We start from the raw sequence: 24,362 nt of genomic DNA on the forward strand, positions 1-24,362 counted from the left end.
CCCATAATTAGAAAACTCACCCTAGCCCAGCTAAATTTACCAAACCTGGTCAAAATATGTGAAAACGATAACAAAGTTGTTTGCATTAAAAAAGTACCATTTGTTGTAAAGCAGTTCCCCACTTCTCATTAGGTAATTGAGCATGTGTATTTGTACCACAGTTTGTAACATGAAGATCAAAAAGGGCAACAAGAAAATGCTCTAATCTAGTAGAGCATTAAATTATTCCACTAGAGTATTTTATTATTGCACTATTACTTCCATAGAGCTGTGTGTATGACACCTGCAGCAAAGGGGTTAAACACACAGTTGAAGTCAGCTCCAGAGCAGTAATATACTATTGGACCTATTTGAACATAGCCAGTGAGAAAATGACAAACACCAGCTAACTCCCATTAGTACATTGCTGCCCCTGAGCTTAACCAGGTATGCTTTTCAACAAAGGATATCCAGAGAAAAGTAAATATAAAATAAGTAATTTAAAAAGTCTTTTATTGGGACATGATGATGTTGAAGTACTTGAAAGTGATGCAGTATAGCTGTAAAAAGCTGACTAGAAAATATTACCTGAACATCTCTATGTAAAAAATAAAGATATTTTCTCCTGTTAAGTGTAGTCAGTCCACGGGTCATCCATTACTTATGGAATATATCTCTTCCTAACAGGAAACTGCAAGAGAATTACCCAGCAGAGCTGCTATATAGCTCCTCCCCTCACATATCATACTCAGTCATTCTCTTGCAGCCTAACTAAAAAGGAAGCTGTGAGAGATCTGTGGTGTTTTTTAACTTAGTTTATTTCTACAATCAAAAGTTTGTTATTTTTAAATGGCACCGGAGTGTGCTGTTTATTTTCAGGCAGCATTAGAAGAAGAATCTGCCTGGGTTTTTTTCTATGGTCTTAGCAGACGTAACTAAGATCCACTGGCTGTTTCTCATCTGAGGAGTGAGGTAACTTCAGAGAAGGGGAATAGCATGCAGGGCTCCCCTGCAACAAATGAGGTATGCGCAGTAATTTATTTTCTGAGGAATGGAATTGACTGAGAAAATACTGCTGATACCATTGTAAAGTAAGTTCAGCCTTAAATGCAGTGATAGCGACTGGTATCAGGCTGATGTGTGTGTGTCCACTGAATGTATTTTTCTAAGGAATGGAATTGACTCTGAAAATACTGTTAATACTGAAATAATGTATGAGCCTTAACTGCAGTAAAAACGACTGGTAGCAGGCTTATTAATAATAATAATACATAACTTTCAAATGTATGTTTAAAACGTTTACTGGCTTGTTAATCGTTTTTGTGAGGTACTTGGTGATAAAACTTATTAGGGCATGATTTTTACCACATGGCCATTTTTGTTTTCTGCATAGAAACAGTTTCTGAGCTTCCCCACTGTTGTAATATGAGTGGGAGGGGCCTATTTTAGCGCTTTTTTGCGCAGTAAAAATTCAGTCACAATCTGTCTACTTCATCCTCCATGATCCAGATCGTCTCTAGAGAGCTCAGGGGTCTTCAAAATCCATTTTGAGGGAGGTAATCAGGCACAGCAGTCCTGTGACAGTGTATTTGACTGTGAGAAAAACGTTAATTATATAATTGTTATCCGTTTTTGGGTACTAAGGGGTTAATCATCCATTTGCTGGTGGGTGCAATCCTTTGCTAACTTAATACATTTACTGTGAAAATTTGGTTGCTATAACTATTTTGGTCATTGTTATTTCAACTGTGTCAGTTTTTCTGTGCTTCTTAAAGGCACAGTAACGTTTTTTATATTGCTTGTAAATTAATTTTGAAAAGTATTTCCAAGTTTGCTAGTCTCATTGCTAGTTTGTTTAAACATGTCTGACTCAGATGAATCTCTTTGTTCACTATGTTTAAAGGCCAATGTGGAGCCCAATAGAAATTTGTGTACTAATTGCATTGATGCTACTTTAAATAAAAGTCAATCTTTACATATAAAGAAATTATCACCAGACGACGAGGGGGAAGTTATGCCGACTAACTCTCCTCACGTGTCAGTACCTTCGCCTCCCGCTCAGGAGGTGCGTGATTTTGTGGCGCCAAGTACATCAGGGAGGCTCTTACAAATCACTTTGCAAGACATGGCTACTGTTATGACAGAAGTATTATCTAAGTTGCCAGAATTAAGAGGCAAGCGCGATAGCTCTGGGTTAAGGATAGAGCGCGCGGATGAGATGAGAGCCATGTCAGATACTGCGTCACAGTTTGCAGAACGTGAGGACGGAGAGCTTCATTCTGTGGGTGACGGATCTGATCCAGGGAGACTGGATTCAGAGATTTCCAATTTTAAATTTAAGCTAGAGAACCTCCGCACATTGCTAGGGGAGGTATTAGCGGCTCTGAATGATTGTAACACGGTTGCAATTCCAGAGAAAGTATGTAGGTTGGATAGATACTATGCGGTACTGGTGTGTACTGACGTATTTCCTATACCAAAAAGGCTTACAGAGATTATTAGCAAGGAGTGGGATAGACCGAGTGTGCCTTTTACCCCTCCTCCCATATTTAGGAAAATGTTTCCTATTGACGCCACCACACGAGACTTATGGCAGACGGTCCCTAAGGTGGAGGGAGCAGTTTCTACTTTAGCTAAGCGTACCACTATCCCGGTGGAGGATAGTTGTGCCTTTTCAGATCCAATGGATAAAAAATTAGAGGGTTACCTTAAGAAAATGTTTATTCAACAAGGTTTTATTTTACAGCCCCTCGCATGCATTGCGCCTGTCACTGCTGCGGCAGCATTCTGGTTTGAGTCTCTGGAAGAGGCCATTCGCTCAGCTCCATTGGATGAAATAATCAACAAGCTTAAGACACTTAATCTAGCTAACGCATTTGTTTCTGATGCCGTTGTGCATTTAACCAAACTTACGGCTAAGAACTCCGGATTCGCCATCCAAGCGCGCAGAGCGCTATGGCTTAAATCCTGGTCAGCTGACGTGACTTCTAAATCTAAATTGCTTAATATTCCTTTCAAAGGGCAGACCTTATTCGGGCCCGGCTTGAAAGAAATTATTGCTGACATTACGGGAGATAAGGGCCATGCTCTACCTCAGGACAGGGCCAAATCAAAGGCCAAACAGTCTAATTTTCGTGCCTTTCGTAACTTCAAGGCAGGAGCAGCATCAACTTCCTCCGCTCCAAAACAGGAAGGAGCTGTTGCTCGTTACAGGCAGGGCTGGAAAGTTAACCAGTCCTGGAACAGGGGCAAGCAGGCCAAGAAACCTGCTGCTGCCCCCAAAACAGCATGAAGAGAGGGCCCCCTATCCGGAAACGGATCTAGCGGGGGGCAGACTTTCTCTCTTCGCCCAGGCTTGGGCAAGAGATGTCCAGGATCCCTGGGCGTTGGAGATCATATCTCAGGGATATCTCCTGGACTTCAAAACTTCTCCTCCACGGGGGAGATTTCATCTTTCAAGGTTATCAGCAAACCAAATAAAGAAAGAGGCGTTTCTACGCTGTGTACAAGACCTCTTACTAATAGGGGTAATCCACCCAGTTCCGCGGACGGAACACGGGCAGGGATTCTATTCAAACCTATTTGTGGTTCCCAAGAAAGAGGGAACCTTCAGGCCAATCTTGGACTTAAAAATCCTAAACAAATTTCTAAGAGTTCCATCATTCAAAATGGAAACTATTCGAACCATCCTTCCCATGATCCAAGAGGGTCAGTACATGACCACAGTGGATCTAAAGGATGCCTACCTTCATATACCGATTCACAAGGACCATTACCGGTATCTGAGATTTGCCTTCCTAGACAGGCATTACCAGTTTGTAGCTCTTCCCTTCGGATTAGCTACGGCTCCAAGAATCTTTCAAACTGCCAAGTCTCATACAGAGATAGTTCTGGCATTTCTGAGGTCGCATGGGTGGAAGGTGAACGTGGAAAAGAGTTCTCTATTACCACTTACAAGAGTTCCCTTTCTAGGGACTCTTATAGATTCTGTAGAGATGAAAATTTACCTGACAGAGGCCAGGTTATTAAAACTTCTAAATGCTTGCCGTGTCCTTCACTCCATTCCACACCCGTCAGTAGCTCAGTGCATGGAAGTAATCGGCTTAATGGTAGCGGCAATGGACATAGTACCATTTGCGCGCCTGCATCTCAGACCGCTGCAATTGTGCATGCTAAGTCAGTGGAACGGGGATTACTCACGGGGATTGGACGATTGTAACAACAGACGCCAGCCTTCTAGGCTGGGGAGCAGTCTGGAATTCCCTGAAAGCTCAGGGATTATGGACTCAGGAGGAGAAACTCCTCCCAATAAATATTCTGGAGTTAAGAGCAATATTCAATGCTCTCCTAGCTTGGCCTCAGTTAGCAACTCTGAGGTTCATCAGATTTCAGTCGGACAACATCACAACTGTGGCTTACATCAACCATCAATGAAGAACCAGAAGTTCCCTAGCGATGTTGGAAGTCTCAAAGATAATTCGCTGGGCAGAGTCTCACTCTTGCCACCTGTCAGCGATCTACATCCCAGGCGTGGAGAACTGGGAGGCGGATTTTCTAAGTCGCCAGACTTTTCATCCGGGGGAGTCGATCTCATGGCGTCTCGTCAGAACGCCAAGCTTCCTTGTTACGGATCCAGGTCCAGGGACCCGGGAGCGGTGCTGATAGATGCTCTGACAGCCCCTTGGGTCTTCAACATGGCTTATGTGTTTCCACCATTCCCGATGCTTCTTCGTTTGATTGCCAAGATCAAACAGGAGAGAGCTTCGGTGATTCTGATAGCGCCTGCGTGGCCATGCAGGACCTGGTATGCAGACCTAGTGGACATGTCGTCCTGTCCACCGTGGTCTCTGCCTCTGAGACAGGACCTTCTAATTCAGGGTCCTTTCAAACATCCAAATCTAATTTCTCTGAGGCTGACTGCATGGAGATTGAACGCTTGATTCTATCAAAGCGTGGCTTCTCGGAGTCGGTTATTGATACCTTAATACAGGCTAGGAAGCCTGTTACCAGAAATATTTAGCATAAGATATGGCGTAAATATTTACATTGGTGCGAATCCAAGAGTTACTCATGGAGTAAGGTTAGGATTCCTAGGATATTGTCCTTTCTACAAGAGGGTTTAGAAAAGGGCTTATCTACTAGTTCGTTAAAGGGACAGATTTCTGCTCTGTCTATTCTTCTACACAAACGTCTGGCTGAAGTTCCAGACGTTCAGGCTTTCTGTCAGGCTTTAACTAGGATTAAGCCTGTGTTTAAGTCTGTTGCTCCGCCGTGGAGCTTAAACTTAGTTCTTAATGTTCTTCAAGGCGTTCCATTTGAACCCCTTCATTCCATTGATATCAAGCTGTTATCTTGGAAAGTTCTGTTTTTGATGGCTATTTCCTCGGCTCGAAGAGTCTCTGAGTTATCTGCCTTACATTGTGATTCTCCTTATCTGATTTTTCATTCAGACAAGGTAGTCCTGCGTACTAAACCTGGGTTCTTACCTAAGGTAGTTACTAACAGGAATATCAATCAAGAGATTGTTGTTCCATCTCTGTGTCCTAACCCTTCTTCAAAGAAGGAACGACTTTTGCATAATCTGGACGTAGTCCGTGCCCTGAAATTCTATTTGCAGGCAACTAAGGATTTTCGTCAAACTTCTTCCCTGTTTGTCGTTTTCTCTGGACAGAGGAGAGGTCAAAAGGCTTCGGCTACCTCTCTCTCTTTTTGGCTTTGTAGCATAATACGCTTAGCCTATGAGACTGCTGGACAGCAGCCTCCTGAAAGGATTACAGCTCATTCTACTAGAGCTGTGGCTTCCACCTGGGCCTTTCAAAATGAGGCCTCTGTTGAACAGATTTGCAAGGCTGCGACTTGGTCTTCGCTTCACACTTTTTCAAAATTTTACAAATTTGACACTTTTGCTTCGTCGGAGGCTATTTTTGGGAGAAAGGTACTTCAGGCAGTGGTTCCTTCTGTTTAATGTTCCTGCCTTGTCCCTCCCTTCATCCGTGTACTTTAGCTTTGGTATTGGTATTCCATAAGTAATGGATGACCCGTGGACTGACTACACTTAACAGGAGAAAACATAATTTATGCTTACCTGATAAATTCCTTTCTCCTGTAGTGTAGTCAGTCCACGGCCCGCCCTGTTTTTACGGCAGGTCTAAATTTTAATTAAACTCCAGTCACCACTGTACCCTATGGTTCCTCCTTTCTCGTCTGCTTTGGTCGAATGACTGAGTATGATATGTGAGGGGAGGAGCTATATAGCAGCTCTGCTGGGTAATTCTCTTGCAGTTTCCTGTTAGGAAGAGATATATTCCATAAGTAATGGATGACCCGTGGACTGACTACACTACAGGAGAAAGGAATTTATCAGGTAAGCATAAATTATGTTTTACCTCAAATTTTCCTCAGTAGCCACATCCCATTGCAAAGGAACTTTAAGCAGCCAATCAGGATGCTAGACCCAGGACTTGCAAGGGAGCATGCATATGTATTCACATATTCTGTTATCTGCAGAACATTGAAATGTAAAATAGTAAATATACACTATAACACTTTATTAAATATGAATATTGCATAAATATGTTTTTACATGTTTTCATCTACTTAATTGCAAAGGCTATATATGTCTATATATCTGTACATATGTATTTATGTGTTTATATGTCGGGTTAGCGCACTTGAGGATATAAAATTGGGTTTGCGCAAGAGTGGGGTGTTAGCTTTTTTCCCCACTTTTTTTTCTTTATTGACTTCTATGGGGGAATAAGTGAACGCACACACAATATTCTAAGTTCGTCTTTTTGCGCTCGTCGGTTAGCGAGTGAGCTAAAACAGTTTACTTTCATTTCATAATATGAGTGCAACCTGACTAGCTTACATCTAGCAAAATTAACCCTCGAGCGGAAACGTTTCTTAGTGTGCCACTTGTAATATGGCCCTAAATCTTTCTTCTTCAATATTTCATAAATAATATTTGCCATCTGATAGCTCAGGTTAATTTGGGATGTTTTCAGATGATTATTTAATTTCTTATTTAAATGCTAATGGTTGACAGTTCAGTGATTAAATTATGACTGTGCACTGATTTTGTTTTAGTCTGAATAAGGAAATATTTTAAATATTCAAAAATATTGAACCCATACTGAATAAAACATAAAAAGAACGCTGTACAATTATATATCTTAGTTGCAAATATCACCATACACAATATGAGACTGGTTTTTAAAAATAACCAAGTTTCTTCCTAAGAAAAAGAAAGGTCACAGACTCACCATCATTGTTTAATAAAAAATAAATACTTCTGAAGTGATTGTTTTGTATTCTTGGTTTATATATTTTCTGAAGATAAAAAACAGAAAAATATTTGAATTTTATGATTTAAAAATATGGTGCCTACAAATTCAAATTCCTCAATTTAGAAATAAAAAGAAAAATGGTTGTTTTAATTCACTTGATGTTTTTTTTTTTAAAACCTGTTGTGATCAGTAAATTAAGAAGCCAGGATCATTGTCAACAGCCATGAGATCTGGAATGAATAATTATTGTTATTGTTTGTTTCTATAGTATTAGGGGGAAGTTAGATGTAGTTTAGAAAATTAGGATGGGGTGAATATGAAGGATTATTCTAATTTTGTTGGGTTATATTATGGCCGCATTGACAACGTTTCTGTTAGTTTCTTGTTGTTCACTTGCTTGCCCACTTATGTTTTAGAATTTCAGTTATCTTTTTTTATGTAAACGTATTTATTTTCAGGACAAGTAAATATCACATATTGAAAATGATTTAAATGTTACTAAATCTGTATATTTAATATTTTTGTTCTTAAAATTAATACTAAAACTAGGAAATATATCATTGTAACAGTTGACCTTCCATCTTCCAGAACATTGGAAAGAAGATGAACTGTCAAGAATTCATTGCCAACCTTCAAGGGGTGAATGAAGGGAAAGATTTCCCTCGAGGGCTTCTCAAGGTTAGTCCTATCGTTAATATCTATCTACACAAAGCTTTCTATTCTTTACACTGCCTGGGTTGTTTTGTAATATTGATCCCAGAATAACCATATCAAGGTGCAATATTCATCCTTCTGCACACGAAAAAAAGTGCAAACTATGCGTTGCCTTATGTGTTAAAATGATTATACTTTTGTTGTTGACTTGTATATAGTTAGAGTCTTTTATCTTGACATTTTAATGGTTATATACTGTGACTATATCTTTATATAGGATTTCATTTATTCACAAGACTTACTGCTGCTTTTACTAGTTCCCTGCATATAGTGTATTGACATTTATGTTTTGGTTTCACATTTATCAATTTTAGTGTCCTTAATGAAGAAACCTGTAAATTACTTTACACTTTGACAGATGTCTTCTATGAACGATTATCTAAACAGACTATACATCAAAAGCACCACTGTTTAATAAATGGGGGTATCATATCTCTAATGAATATGTTTAATATATACTGTATACTCCTTAAAATGTTTTTGTTTTGTTTTTAATCATAAATATTGTTCACCTGCATTCTTTTTCCATGAATTGGTTTTCAAGACTAGATTGTCTTTAGTTTAAAATGTACTTATTCCCCCCCCCCCCCCGTTTAGTCTTATACAATAATGCTGCTTCAAAATATACCAGAATTTTATGAGCAAAGGATTTTATTGCCCATTTTGGTGCTCTTGATTTTGGAAATAAAATAAATGTTATGTTTAGTAGCATTAATGTCATCAAAGGGGGCAGTTAAACACCTTGCAGTTGGAAGACATTTCAGTTGTGTTGCTATAGAATGACATCAGTCAAGTCTATTTGTTTTTAAAACAAATTAATATATTTTAACTGTAGTTATATTTCAATAGCCAAACTCCACCCACTATTTATTTGCCTTATTTGTAGGAACTAATCTGGGTTTCTGTCCACAGACAACAAGGCTAGTCACTGTCATAAAGTTAATATAAAGAACATTGTTTTGCAGTTGTTATCAGATAAAGCTAGTTAGGGACAGATATGTAGCAAAGTTAGACTTGATAAGTCTTAAGGGACCTATACAGGCTTTTGGGATGTTAAAATATAAACTAGATGGGCCCTTTGTGCCACTGTAGAAATAAAAGCACTTTTTCACTTGGTGATCACTGTTACTTGTCCGCTATAAAACCTTTATTGGGAGTCTTTGGACATAAGAGATTTTTTTCATAAAGACCCTATTCCCTAGCAAACCCCATGTGTGATTATATTCATTATTATTTTTGAGGACTTGTGGTAGGTGATTCTCTTTCAGATTAGGGTTCATGGAGGCCTGTGGCTAGTAAGGGAGCTGAGAATAAGGGGTTTAAACAACCTTCCACCTTCAAGCTCCCTTCACTGCCTGATATTCTATGTTCGGTTCCTTATGTGACATCACCAAACATGTTTGTGGCAGTGTCACCAGCACGGTGACAGCGGGTTGTCATGCGCATTGAAAATATTAAGTATTGCAGTACACATAAAAGAAATGATCTAATGTCTAATTTTAGTTCTCAGTCTCTTATAATTTGACAGAATAAACAGAATAAACAAAAGATAAAATACACTTACATTTAGTAATGATATAACTAAGTCAGACTTTTAAATGTTTCATATTACTGAAGTTGCAGTCCACTGGTGCTAAAAACTATTTCCCAAGTGCCTTGGTCAGTCCAAATTTCTAAAACAGCTTCCCAAAATTCTATTTATATGCAAATGAATTGGATGCACTGGTGTGAAATAAATCTCCACGCCTATTAAAGAAGTATAGTTTTTTTTATGATTTATGTAAAAAAATATTGTAACTCGTAAAGTAATAGTGCAAATCGATGACTAAAGTCCCAAAGATTGAACATGTATACCAATCATACTATATTGTACATACATGGGTTTATTAATGATGTTCTATTACTTATACACAGTTTATACTAAGTGGTCGTTTACACTTAAAGAGAAATTTTGTGTTTGTAGTGGCTAAAAGACATTTTAAAAAGTTGTACTGTCATACAGATGTATATATATAAGAATAAAATGTTTTTATGCTTGTGTGTCGTGTGACAGCTCAGAAATAGAGCTTTTGTATTTCCCCTTATAAGCTAGAGAGATTTTATGATTTTATGATTAATTGGACACTTCGGTTAGTTTCAAAGTTTCAAAGTAAAAAAAAAAAAAAACAGCTTTAACTAGTGCTCTTTCTTATTATTGAGAGTGTACTCTAATATTTTCTCCCCTTAAATGTGTTTCAAATTTTCCATTTTACCCACTTTGAGTGTATTAAATTGTTTACACGAAGCCCCTTCACCTTTATTTTCTCAATAGCTGATTTGGCCTATTGTATCTCCACCTAAATTTAACTTTTCTGATGACAAAAAAAAACAAAAACAAACAAGAAGGTTTAGATAGAACATTGCTTCCATTGGAGTGCTGTAAAAAAGAGATACTAAAATGTTAATTTTCTTCATAAATGGAAAGAGTTCACAGCTGCATTCATTACTTTTGGAAATTCAGAACCTGGCCACCAGGAGGAGGCTAAGACACCACAGCCAAAAGCTTAAATACTCCTCCCACTTCCCCCAGTCATTCTTTGCCTTTCATCCCAGGAGGTTGGCAGAGAAGTGTCAGAAGTTTTCGATCGTCTCTTATGGTGGGTAGTACTCTTCGGCATGAGACTGGAGTTTTAAGTAGTCATGTCAGCCTCTCAGTGAGAGCATGGGTGGAAGTTAGAGTCCGGAGATGCAGGGAGAGTCTTTCTGCGAAACCATCCTGACTCATATTAACAGCTTCACAAGCAATCAGTGTTGACGAGTTTCGCTGCCTGCTTTTTTCTCTCAAGTCGATGGCAGAAGTGACGCTACTATCTGTCACACTTGAAGGGCCGTGTTCCTGTTCCACCGCATAGATTCTGGTAAGATTGTTTCATTTTGCTTTCATCATGGATGCATTGTAATTTCAACTGTTTATCCAAGAGGGGCTACAACCTTTCGGGGATAACTTTAACATAGGGTCTCAGTGAGGCTCCTTTTTGTATCTAGGAATTAAGGGTTAACATCTCCTGAGGGGGATTATTGAATTCTGTCTGCTACTGTGTAGTGTTACTTCGGCTCATGGCTATTTTTGAACATAACGGCCTATGTCTAGTGACGCGGCCTTTCCGGTCTGGTGCGCTTTTGCATGGACTGCACGGTTTACCTTGTGACTCCATTTCCGTTTTTCTGACTGCGTGGCGACAGAGAAATCCTGGTCCGCTGGTGTCTGGTTCTCTGGAGGCGGCAGTGTCCCAGTTATGGAGGATTCTTGGAGACGGATGTCTCTGATTCAGACTCTACTTCTTGCGAAGAATATGAATTGGCCCGGGTGATACATCCCCATCAGTTATGTTCCGAATGCCGGTTTAGAGTGCTCTGTTCCTCGGGATTGGGGATTCGGGTGCCAACATCCGTCTCTGGGGATTCTATTTCTCACCAAACGAGTTTCCTACCATCAACTCTTACTACGCATGTAACCCAAACGCTACTTATCCTTTCTAGGGAGTGTGGCCTGTTCCCACCGGAGGTTACAACATGGTTCTGCATGGCCATATCTTTGGCGTTGGCGCATCTGCACCTCCTGGGAGTGTGCTTACGATATTGTCTATGTTTCGTTAACCGTGGCTCGTCAGGCGTGGGTTCGCCTTGTCCAGTTGAGCCGTCCGGGGGAGCGACTGCCCCTGAAGCCTCAGGGGGTTAAGCCTTTGGGGCCGGTGTTTCCTTTTGTCCCGACGGAGGTATGTTACGCCTTTTGTTATAGACTGGCGCGCCCTCGTGTCCTAAGCAATGCTTTTGGCATTGCTGGAAGATCCCACTCTTAATGGGTCTGGGGATTCTCGGTCTTACTCTTTGACTGGCTTGCATACATAGACATAAGGGGATGAAGTAATATTCTTATAGTCTTTGTTATTTGTGTATCCTTTTCCAGTTCTGAGCTTGGAAGTCCCGGCCCCCTGTTAGGCTGGCCCTGCATATCTGTCCGTTTTTCCTGGGCGATTACCTAAGGGTTGCCTTATCTTTTATTTTCATCTGGTGTGGATGATTTTTATTTGGTCTAAAGCTCATGTTGTGGTGTGATGTCTCCTTCGGGAACTTTCCTCTCTGGAATTGATACTCGCGATTTTCTGGGCGCACTGTTTACAAAAGTCTGTCTGACTGTTCTTTATCCCTCCATTGTCGGGGGAGACTCTATGTGGCATTGACAGTGCTGGGGCCCTTGGTTTCAGGCTGGTCCTGACTGGGTACAAATACTTCTGTCCTTGAGGCCTAGTTCAGACACATGGCACCTTTTTAGGTCTGGTGAGGGCGCCTAGTGATCACAATATGATTTGTGTGGTTGTCTTGTTTTATTTTACAAGCTTCTACTAGCATCCTGAGAGGTCTTGAGGGTCCGTGGTTGCTTAGGGGCATGGGGGATTGGTTCAGTCCTCATTTGCCTTTCAATCTAGTGGGCCAGGACTCTGTTGAGATCCGCGGCAACATGCTCAGTCGTTCCCACATTTTTCGGGAACTAGAGTGTCCCTTCCCATTGTGGGTTGGAGGCTTGGAGGATATAGGTCCTTCATACCGCCGTTCTTACGGTTTTGCCTTTCATGGTCTCTTTGTTCCTTTTAGAGGTTCTCTTCCTTTGGGTCAAGACATTCTGGACTTCGTCCGGTTTTTCTGGCGGCTTTGGCCGCTTAATTAGGAAATTAAGGCTGTGAGGCTCTGTCTTCCTTCGGGAGTTAGTCGTCTCCATATCAGGGGCGATAGGAGGTGTTGTCTCTTTTTCCAAGCTTTTTGCTTAGGGGATGTTTTTCTGCCTGGGTTCGCGATGCTTTGCATTCTTCTCCCTTGGGTGTGGTCCTCTGGAACGTTAATCTGAAAGGATTATGGAGACTAGTCTTTCTACTCTCTTTCGGGTGACTCTGTTCTCGTTTTAATTTTCCTTAGTGCTGCCCTTGGGGCTTTTGGGCTCTAGATAAATTGCGTGACTTTGTCCCTGGGGGCTTGTGGTTGGAGTCTTTCTGTCCCCTCTGTCTATCAGACATGTCTGTCGCTTGGGCTGGTCTGGTGTTGGAGCAGGATCTGAGATCTGTTACTCTGCTATTTCATCCTCGGAGCATTCGAGGTACAGTAAGCCTTTTTAAAGTTTCTTCTTTTTCCACATTCAAGATTTGTGGGAAGGACTGGCGGCTCTTAGATAGCTTGCAACGTTATCCGCTGGTTAGTGGATCCTATCTTCAGCTGCTTTCTACTTGCCCTGCAAGTATTTAAGTTTCAGAGCAATTTTTAGATGACTGCAGGGTGCAGTGTTTTTGCTTCAGGTGTTGTTCGTCAGACCTATCTGAGCTGGCTGCACGAGGTTTTGTTCTGAATATTTCGGTATTTTGAGATACCTTTTTGCGACTTGGGGACCTTCGTCTTCAGTCGCTTCTAGAGTCTGTTAGGGGAAGATCCTCTCTCTGTTTCAGACTCCCGGCCTTATCCCGTGGTTTCCGTATTTCTGGAGTTTGGGAGTTGCCTCCCCTTGTTTCTATGAGACTGGTTGGGTCTCTGTTAGCCTGACCCGTTTTTTGGGGTTTTTGCTCTGTGTTTTTATTTAGGACTCGTTGTGCCCTTTTTAGTGTTTTTTTTCTGTTTAATATCAATGTGTCTTCATTCTCTTGGTATCTTTATTTGATAAAGCAAAAATGTAAGCTTAGGAGCCGGTCCATTTTTGGTTCAGCACCTGGGTAGAACTTGCTGATTGGTGGTTGCATTTAGCGACCAATCAGCAAGCTTTACCCAGGTGCTAAACCTAAAATAGTCCGGCTCCTAAGCTTACATTCCTACTTTTTAAATAAAGATACCAAGAGAATGAAGAAAAAATGATAATAGGAGTAAATTAGAAAGTTGCTTAAAATTGCATGCTCTATCTGAAACATGAAAGTTTAATTTTGACTAGACTATCCCTTTAGGAACGCTGGATGTGCAAAAACTCCCCAGAAATTTGTAAAATACAAAGCACAATAGTTGTTTTTTAGTAAAATGGGCGTTCCATGGATTTATAAGAAATTGTCTCTAATCCCAACATAATTCTGTAAAGATTTTCACACTACAGACCTTATAGTTTTTCTTGCAAATTAAAAGGTATCAAATTTTTACCAAAACACTTAAAATACTTATAACCCTAAAAGAAAAACACATGCATACTAAAATATAGGCAATTGTAAAATTCTATACGCAGAAAGCAGCATAATGTGATTTATATTGGCGGCAGTATTTACTTTTTAATGTGCGCCCCCTGCTCATTGCTAACTTTGCTCTATGGAGCGAAGTGTCCCTTTCCAGCGAACTCCATTACTTTCTTACCACTCGCAGGGACTGCCCCTTTTTTACAGCAATCCCACCAGGGCAGCTCCTGTGAGTGTCGGCGAGTAAAATCGCATCTGATCTGGCAAAGTTTAGATAATCATGCCCTAAGTATTGGCCTTTGAATAAACCGTAATAAAGAATAAGTAGCGCTTTGTATAAATAATTATACAGATAAATCACGAGGTATTCTCTCCCTACAAGATTAGCCCATTGTATTGGGTTGGGGTTTCAGGTAGCAACATAGCTATTTCACATACAAAAATATACCTAAAGGAACACAAATCCCACATTTTTCAACTCTGCAGCTGGTATAACAAGTAAGTGGAAAAACATTAAGGAGAATCCAAATTTACAGTGCACTGCCCCTTTAATAATAAATATATATCATAGGTTTGGTGTAGAATTTTTGGCTGCCATAGAAACTCTCTAGCACTTATATGTACAGCACAAATATGTACAGCACTTCACTTCATTACCTAGAGCTGCATGGATAGTGTGATATTTCCAGCTTTATAGCATTCTGCCATCAAAAATATAGTTTCCTCAGCCCCTTTGACTACAGGGGTGGGTATCGCATTGATTTGCCATTGAAGTCATCCTCATACATTATTCATAGTGCGGCCTATGCCTTTCAACTGCAGCAAATATTTTATATTGGTAAATATGTGATGTGTATTTTACAATATTTCAAAATATACATTTGACCTCTTTTTAAACTTTGTATTTGCCATGAATATATCACCAAATAGAGGTTCCTGAACCTTTTATACTGTTGTTTGACTTTTTATTTTTTTATGTAATAGAGAAATGTATTTGCTTCCTTGTGAGATTAAATTGGATACAATTTCTTTTTTATTTTTTTAAATCTCATACATTGCGGTAAAAATATCACTACGTACTGCTGGCATTTCTTCCTAGTCCAGATTGAATCTGATTGGCAATTGTCAGTTTAAAGCTATGCAAATCATAGCTGACAGAGTTACAGTGAAAAGTAAAATTGTCCAGAATGTTTAAGAGAATTTGTAAAATCAAAACTAATTATCAAAATGAACAAAAGAAAAACAAACCAACCTAAGACTAAAAATAGAAAAACAAGCTCTAAAAAAACTTAAGCTCTAAATACTAGATTCCTTTTTGTATTGTAGTGTAATGTAGTTGTATATAACAATTGTATGTACAGGTAACGTATAAAAGGTATAATCATTTTTCTGGTGAAATACATTGATCTCAAACCATTTTTTTTTAGAAAAATCAATGCTTTACTTCAAGTTTTGTGGCTGAAATTGAATGGCTTGCTGTCCTTCAAAAATAAGTTAGTTTTGCTTTATGGAGTATAACATTACCTATACTTCAATTACTAAAGGGACAGTCAACTCCAAAATTGGTATTAAAAAGATAGAGAATCCCTTTATTACCCATTCCCCAGTTTTGCACAGCCAACATGGTTATATTAATATACTTTTAACCTCTGTGATAACCTTGTATCTAAGCCTCTTTTGATCACATGGCTATTTATATATTCTCTATTGACTTGCATTTTAGCCAATTAGTGCAGTGTCAGGCACAACTCCACGGGAGAGAGCACAATGTTATCTATATGGCCCACAGAGATTAGCAGTCTCCTGTTGTGAAAAGCTAATAAAAAAAAGCATGTGATAAGAGGCTGTCTGTAGTGGCTTAGAAACAGGCAGAAATGTAGAGGTTTAAAGGAAATGTCAATTTTCCTAATTCAGTGCCTGGTTTTTAAAAATACTATTAAAAACAGGGGCACTTTAATTCATGAAAGTTTACATTGCAGCGTATTTTAGAAATACTTACCTTTTTCTTCACCAATGACGGATCGGGGACCCCCGCACGCTTCTTCCTGCTGTACTTACACAGCAATTACGAATTGATTGGAAGAAGTCGGTTTCATCATTGGTGACGTAAGGACAGAGGAACTGCGGGTGAAGATAAAGGTAAGTATTTCTAAAATACGCTGCAATGAAAACTTTCATGAATGAAAGTGCCCCTGTTTTTAATAGTATTTTTAAAAACGGGGCACTGATTCATGAAAGTTTACATTCACTTTAAATGTTATAACGTATGTTAATATAACAATGTTGGTTGTGCAAAGCTGGGGAATGGGTAGTAAAGGCGTTATTTATCATTTTTAAACAATAACAATTTTGGTGTTGACTGTCCCTTTAACCATAAATTAATTTTTCAGCCTATTACACTTTGTTTTGAAAGGAGATTGTTTGTGATATTTACATGTATAACACCATATTTTATTTTTTGCAATGGTCTGTTGTTCTGTCTGTTAAATGTAGTATATAGCAAGACCTAGAGCTAGATTTATTAAAGCTGAGGCGGACAGGGGCGTGTATACGCTCCCCTGTACGCCTCAGCTCGCCTGTGGTGGGGCGAAATTACCCGCAGGTATTCGCCATTGCACACGAGCGCAATTTTGCGCTCGCGTGCAATCCCGCCCCCTGCCCGCGCACAGCCAATCAAGTGCGGGCAGGAGCTGTCAATCTCCTTGGTCTGACTAGACCGAGGAGATTGAATTTCGCCACCTTAGAGGTGGCGAAGAGGTTAGGGAAGCGGCGGTCTGGTGACCGCTGCTTGATAAATTACGGCAAGCAAGTTCTTGTGAGAACTTGCAGCCGTAGGGCTTTAATAAATCTAGCCCCTAGTGTGACTAGTGTAGATTAAAAAAAAAAAGCTGCTTGCAAGGACAAGGGGGATAAAAGCAGGAAACAGGCATGTGTATAAGTGTGCATGTATCAAATCAATATTAGAATATATTGACACACATACAAGTCTTTCTCTGTTTACAAGATTCGTTTTCTGGTTGCAGAGCCTTGCATTTCTTTGTGCTAGACTGTCCCTTTAATATGTATTATACTATTCATCTCACAGAAGTAATTATGTTACATTAATAGAATATTATATAAACTCATATAACGAATCCAGGGGTGAAGATTTAAGGTGTTGCAAAGAAGAGAAAAAGTTTGTGTCACAGATCATTCCTCACTCACTTTTTGCAGAAGAGCTATGCCTTTCTTAGTAAGGGATTTTTATGCAATTTATGTTTATGGCGCTGGTATGGTAGCTTGAATGGAACTGGGAGTACTGTATATAAGACTGATAAATACTGCAAGATTTGAAGACATACATTTCTTTCTGTTAGTGTCTGGGATTTCCTCGTATACACACAGTATTATTCAAATCTTAAAAACTTCTTCCACTCCAATGGAATTTTCAGTTGCGTAGTTAAAATAAGAATTTTGTCTTTTATGTCTTTATTTAAAAAAAAATGTTGTGCCTGAGCTTTAGGCGTCTTTTTTGTTAGATATACAAAGTAAATGTGAGAGTGTGTTTGTGTGTGTGCGTGTGTGTATGTTAGAGGGTTCTCGGACAGAATGCGTAAACACATTTGTCCGTCATACATATGTCCGATAGATTATGTTCCGAGTTCGGCCGAGGGCATATACGCTCCAGAGAGCTCTGTTCTAATCAGAGCATCGGGCGCCACAACCGCCTCTGGGAACCTAACCATGGGTCCCACCCCACACGTCTTGTGGTTCTCTGTCTGGATAAAACTGTATCTATCTATCTTTCTATTATTTGTCTGTCGGAATATTATCCTTCGCACAAATGTCAGTTGGACAAATGTCCGTCAGATAACAGTCCGGCCACGATGTTAGAGATTGTGTGCCTGTGAGACTGTGTGTTTGTGAAAGTGAGTGTGAGAGACAGTATGTGTGTGAGAATTTGTATGAATGTGTGTGTTTTTACCTTTACAACTTTTTCATGTTTGACTACATTCTATAGCAAAGTGCACCCATATTTTAGTCCCTTGGCCGAAAATTGCACTGGGGAAAATTTTGGTGCGCAGTGCTCAAAAAAATTAGAGGGAATATTGGGCACATGCAGTAACTTTTGCTTTGCAGCATTGCTCCACATCAGGCTGTTCTCCTCAACAGTGCTGTGCTCTGTCTGCACTGTGTACGTTTTCCTTCACACAGTGCAGCCAGAGAGAAGCAATGTTTGAAGAGATCAGTTAAATAGAGCAGCACTGCAAAGCTGCAGCACATTGATTGATGACTGTCTCTCAGAGATTGCTTCAACTCCAAACCCTAGTCTTTCATGCACCTTTTTTATTACTACATTTCCCCCTTTTAATTATATGGTGTTAGACAAAGAGAAAAGGAAACAAATGTATTCAAGAAACATTTTAAAAACGTACTGTAACAAGATTTATTTTTGCTCTCCCTCCAATTTGCAATGCAATTTTTAACTGCTGCAAGAAATTCCTTTGTTCTCCTGTTACTCAACAAATTGCAATTGATGTGATGCTTTAGTGTAACTGCCTAATTTAATACTGAATTTAATTATAAAATGACCTGCAGAAAAAAAATCACTAAAAAAAAAATCTCATAGCAGAAATATACATAATATAGACAGACATATGTATGGGCCGATACCGGTTAGGAAGTAAAAAAAAAAAAAGTCTCAGCTGTGTATAGTGGTTGGAGGGCTACTTCGGAATAAAAATAGTTCTTAATTTCAGTGTTTCTTAGTGTGGTACTTCTCAAACATAATGAGACTTGGACATGTATAACATTTTATTATTAGCTACTAGTCACTTATCTTTATCACTTTGGTAATAATACAAATGTTATACTGTATAGGCTAACTATAGAATGTGACTGATCGAGGAGTGTGGTCCCCTCTGTGTGAGTTTAATAATTTTAATCAAGGGAGTGAAATGTTCTGATAAACGTAAATTGTTTTTCCCTTTTCTAAATTGGGATATCAAGTCGGTTTCTTGTTCATGCTGATCCTGATTTGTGCAAAAGAGTCCTAATGAATTGGTGGTTTCATTTGCTCCGGTCGGAGATAGAGAGGTGTCATTATTTGCTCTTCATAAAATCTCAGAAGGCTTGCCCTGGCTGTGAGGCTTTTCTCTGTGCAAATGTCATCCAAACATTGTACTTGTGGTTACAAAAGTTGAAGAATATTTTCCTGTATAGTTGATCTGTCAGAGAATAGATGTTTACCACACATTTCTGTTGAGGAATGAAAAGTTAAAGGGACAGTCTACACCAGAATTGTTATTGTTTTAAAAGATCCCTTTATTACCCATTCCCCAGTTTTGCATAACCAACACAGTTATATTAATATACTTTTTACCTTTGTGATTACCTTGTATCTAAGCCTTTGCAGACTGCCCCCTTATTTCAGTTCTTTTGACAGACTTGCATTTTAGCCAATCAGTGCTGACTTATAAGTAACTCCACGGGCGTGAGCACAATGTTATCTATATGACACACATGAACTAACATACTCTAGCAGTGAAAAACTGTCAAATGCACTGAAATAAGGGTCTTTAAGGGCTTATAAATTAGCATATGAGCCTACCTAGGTTTATCTTTCAACATAGAATACCAAGAGAACAAAGCAAATTTGATGATAAAAGTGAAATGGAAAGTTGTTTAAAATTGCATTCCCTATCTGAATCATAAAAGTTTAATTTTGACTAGACTGCCCCTTTAAAGGGATATTGTAGTTTTAAAATGACATGACATATGTTATAGCATGTAATTTTAACACTAGTGATCCTGTAACACTGTGTGTTTAACCCCTGCAAAGGGGTTAAACTCATAACTTAAAGGGACACTGTACCCAATTTTTTTCTTTCGCAATTCAGATAGAGCATGAAATTCTAAGCAACTTTCTAATTTACTCCAATTATCAAATTTTCTTTATTCTCTTGGTATCTTTATTTGAAATGCAAGAATGTAAGTTTAGATGCCGGCCCATTTTTGGTGATCAACCTGGGTTGTCCTTGCTGATTGGTGGATAAATTCATCCACCAATAAAAAAACTGCTGTCCAGAGTTCTGAACCAAAAAAAAAAGCTTAGATGCCCTCTTTTTCAAATAAAGATAGCAAGAGAATGAAGAAAAATTGATAATAGGAGTAAATTAGAAAGTTGCCTAAAATTGTATGCTCTATCTAAATCACGAAAGAAAAAATTTGGATTCAGTGCCCCTTTAAGCATGACTCAGGAGTTGCAGAGAACGGGTCCAGAATGCAAATGGTTAGTGAGCCAATCAGAACCTGCATTCACATGTCCCAGATGTACAACTGTCGCTGCTAATTGGCTCACCTGTAGTTTTGTTCTTGGGACCAGCAGTTCACTGTGGATCCTGAGCAGTGGGTATTGCAGGGTTGCTTAAAAATGACATGCTCTAGTTTTTTACTATAATTGCCCTTTAATTTTATATCTGTTCTATTTCATAAAGATAAAAAAAAGTTGTGAGGAAAAATGTAATTGGATTTGTAGTCAGCTTTGATAGTCCATAAATTGGGAAACCTAAGTTGTGGATTGCTTGACATGGAATGACCTTAATGTGAATTAAGAAATGAGTTTCCTTCATCTGTCAAATTAATTTAAACTGTAAAATACTGGAGTCCCAACTGAATTGAGGAAATGATGCATTTCTCTGTGATTGCCAGATGACATTTTACTGCTAAAAGGATGAAAAAGATGATCAATGTTTTGATCAGGTGTAGCACTTATTCATGTGCAGTTCATAATGGCTGAAACCAGTAAAAAAACCTGCCAAAAGACAAAATCTCAAGGAACTTAAAGTGCCATAAAACAGGTTGAGATCTGTGCATATCCTAAAAGGGCTAATTAAGTAAAAAATAGTTTGCATAAACATTTTTTAAAAATTGCTGGCAAGTATTTTTAAATTAATTTTCAAAAATATTCATGAAAGTTTACATTGCAGCGGTTTTATTAAAATACTTACCTTTTTCTCCTTCCAAGCCGGACCAGCGATTCCCCGCCCGCAGCTGCTCTGTACTAATGTCAGCAATGACGAATCCGGCTTCCTCCAATCATGGCTTCCCCCCCAAAACAAACATTTCCTGAGGCCATGCCGTGATCGGATGAAGCCGGTTTCGTCATTGCTGTGTAAGTACAGCAGGAAGAAGCGGGCGGTGGATCGTTGGTCCAACTTGGAAGAAGAAAAGAGGTAAGTATTTTAACAAAACCGCTGAAATGTAAATTTTCGTGAAGTGCTCCTGTTTTTAATAGTATTTAAAAAAAACGGGCACTCATTCATGAAAATGTACCTTCACTTTAAGATCTCTGCTAGAATCCATGATTATTTTCTGGTGCATGTAGACCAGTATGCTGACTCCTTGTGAGTCTAAAAGCAAATTTACTCTCAAATTTATTGCAAACATTGGAGACTATTTAAAGGGACATTCCAGTCAAAATTTAAATGTACATAGATTTATTACATCTTTGAATAGAAACATTTTTGCAATATACATGTATTGGTAATAATACTTCTAGTAAAAAATATCACCGTTTTAGTGGTAACATTTTTCTCTGCACGTGCATGTGAAGCATAGCTAGATATTGTTACTGCACCCACATTTTAAATAATGCAGCCGCTCAGATCATCAGTGGGGCTTGTATCATGTCAGCAATTAACAAATAGAGTCATTACCAGATGGTACAAACCCCTTAGGCTCTCTGAGAAAGTGCTGTGTTTAAAATGCTAGTGCACGGTGCATACTTAAATACACTTTCTCCAACATAGGTGTGTCCGGTCCACGGCGTCATCCTTACTTGTGGGATATTCTCTTCCCCAACAGGAAATGGCAAAGAGCCCAGCAAAGCTGGTCACATGATCCCTCCTAGGCTCCGCCTACCCCAGTCATTCTCTTTGCCGTTGTACAGGCAACATCTCCACGGAGATGGCTTAGAGTTTTTTAGTGTTTAACTGTAGTTTTTATTATTCAATCAAGAGTTTGTTATTTTAAAATAGTGCTGGTATGTACTATTTACTCAGAAACAGAAAAGAGATGAAGATTTCTGTTTGTATGAGGAAAATGATTTTAGCAACTGTCACTAAAATCCATGGCTGTTCCACACAGGACTGTTGAGAGCAATTAACTTCAGTTGGGGGAACAGTGAGCAGTCTCTTGCTACTTGAGGTATGACACATTCTAACAAGACGATGTAATGCTGGAAGCTGTAATTTTCCCTATGGGATCCGGTAAGCCATGTTTATTAAGATAGTAAATAAGGGCTTCACAAGGGCTTATTAAGACTGTAGACTTTTTCTGGGCTAAATCGATTCATTATTAACACATATTTAGCCTTGAGGAATCATTTAATCTGGGTATTTTGATAAGATTATATCGGCAGGCACTGTTTTAGACACCTTATTCTTTAGGGGCTTTCCCAAATCATAGGCAGAGCCTCATTTTCGCGCCGGTGTTGCGCACTTGTTTTTGAGAGGCATGACATGCAGTCGCATGTGTGAGGAGCTCTGATACCTAGAAAAGACTTTCTGAAGGCGTCATTTGGTATCGTATTCCCCTTTGGGCTTGGTTGGGTCTCAGCAAAGCAGATACCAGGGACTGTAAAGGGGTTAAAGTTAAAAAACGGCTCCGGTTCCGTTATTTTAAGGGTTAAAGCTTCCAAATTTGGTGTGCAATACTTTTAAGGCTTTAAGACACTGTGGTGAAATTTTGGTGAATTTTGAACAATTCCTTCATATTTTTTCGCAATTGCAGTAAATAAGTGTGTTCAGTTTAAAATTTAAAGTGACAGTAACGGTTTTGTTTTAAAACGTTTTTTTGTACTTTGTTATCAAGTTTATGCCTGTTTAACATGTCCTGAACTACCAGATAGACTGTGTTCTGAATGTGGGGAAGCCAGAGTTCCTTCTCATTTAAATAAATGTGATTTATGTGACAATGACAATGATGCCCAAGATGATTCCTCAAGTGAGGGGAGTAAGCATGGTACTGCATCATTCCCTCCTTCGTCTACACGAGTCTTGCCCACTCAGGAGGCCCCTAGTACATCTAGCGCGCCAATACTCCTTACTATGCAACAATTAACGGCTGTAATGGATAATTCTGTCAAAAACATTTTAGCCAAAATGAACACTTATCAGCGTAAGCGCGACTGCTCTGTTTTAGATACTGAAGAGCATGACGACGCTGATAATAATGGTTCTGAAGGGCCCCTAAACCAGTCTGATGGGGCCAGGGAGGTTTTGTCTGAGGGAGAAATTACTGATTCAGGGAACATTTCTCAACAAGCTGAACCTGATGTGATTACGTTTAAATTTAAGTTGGAACATCTCCGCATTCTGCTTAAGGAGGTATTATCCACTCTGGATGATTGTGACAAGTTGGTCATCCCAGAGAAACTATGTAAAATGGACAAGTTCCTAGAGGTCCCGGGGCTCCCAGAAGCTTTTCCTATACCCAAGCGGGTGGCGGACATTGTAAATAAAGAATGGGAAAGGCCCGGTATTCCTTTCGTCCCTCCCCCCATATTTAAAAAATTGTTTCCTATGGTCGACCCCAGAAAGGACTTATGGCAGACAGTCCCCAAGGTCGAGGGAGCGGTTTCCACCTTAAACAAACGCACCACTATACCCATAGAAGATAGTTGTGCTTTCAAAGATCCTATGGATAAAAAATTAGAAGGTTTACTTAAAAAGATGTTTGTTCAGCAGGGTTACCTTCTACAACCAATTTCATGCATTGTCCCTGTCGCTACAGCCGCGTGTTTCTGGTTCGATGAGCTGGTAAAGGCGGTCGATAGTGATTCTCCTCCTTATGAGGAGATTATGGACAGAATCAATGCTCTCAAATTGGCTAATTCTTTCACCTTATACGCCACTTTGCAATTGGCTAGGTTAGCGGCTAAGAATTCTGGGTTTGCTATTGTGGCGCGCAGAGCGCTTTGGTTGAAATCTTGGTCAGCTGATGCGTCTTCCAAGAACAAGCTACTTAACATTCCTTTCAAGGGGAAAACGCTGTTTTGGCCCTGACTTGAAAGAGATTATCTCTGATATCACTGGGGGTAAGGGCCACGCCCTTCCTCAGGATCGGCCTTTCAAGGCCAAAAATAAACCTAATTTTCGTCCCTTTCGTAGAAACGGACCAGCCCAAAGTGCTACGTCCTCTAAGCAAGAGGGTAATACTTCTCAAG

The 24,362-nt window shown here is 39.4% G+C and overlaps 1 protein-coding gene across 4 annotated transcripts in view; it reads left to right on the forward strand.

The window, feature by feature from the left end:
- PSD3 (pleckstrin and Sec7 domain containing 3) overlaps positions 1–24,362 on the forward strand; it is a 1,090,324-nt gene that overhangs the window by 504,615 nt on the left and 561,347 nt on the right. For all 4 annotated transcript variants that reach the window (XM_053703211.1, XM_053703212.1, XM_053703213.1 and 1 more), the window contains one exon: positions 7,857–7,946. In XM_053703211.1, coding sequence (XP_053559186.1) covers positions 7,857–7,946 — 90 coding nt within the window. The remainder of the gene's footprint in view (positions 1–7,856; positions 7,947–24,362) is intronic.

The sequence above is a fragment of the Bombina bombina genome, chromosome 2, assembly GCF_027579735.1.
Source record: "Bombina bombina isolate aBomBom1 chromosome 2, aBomBom1.pri, whole genome shotgun sequence".
Lineage (NCBI taxonomy): Eukaryota > Metazoa > Chordata > Amphibia > Anura > Bombinatoridae > Bombina > Bombina bombina.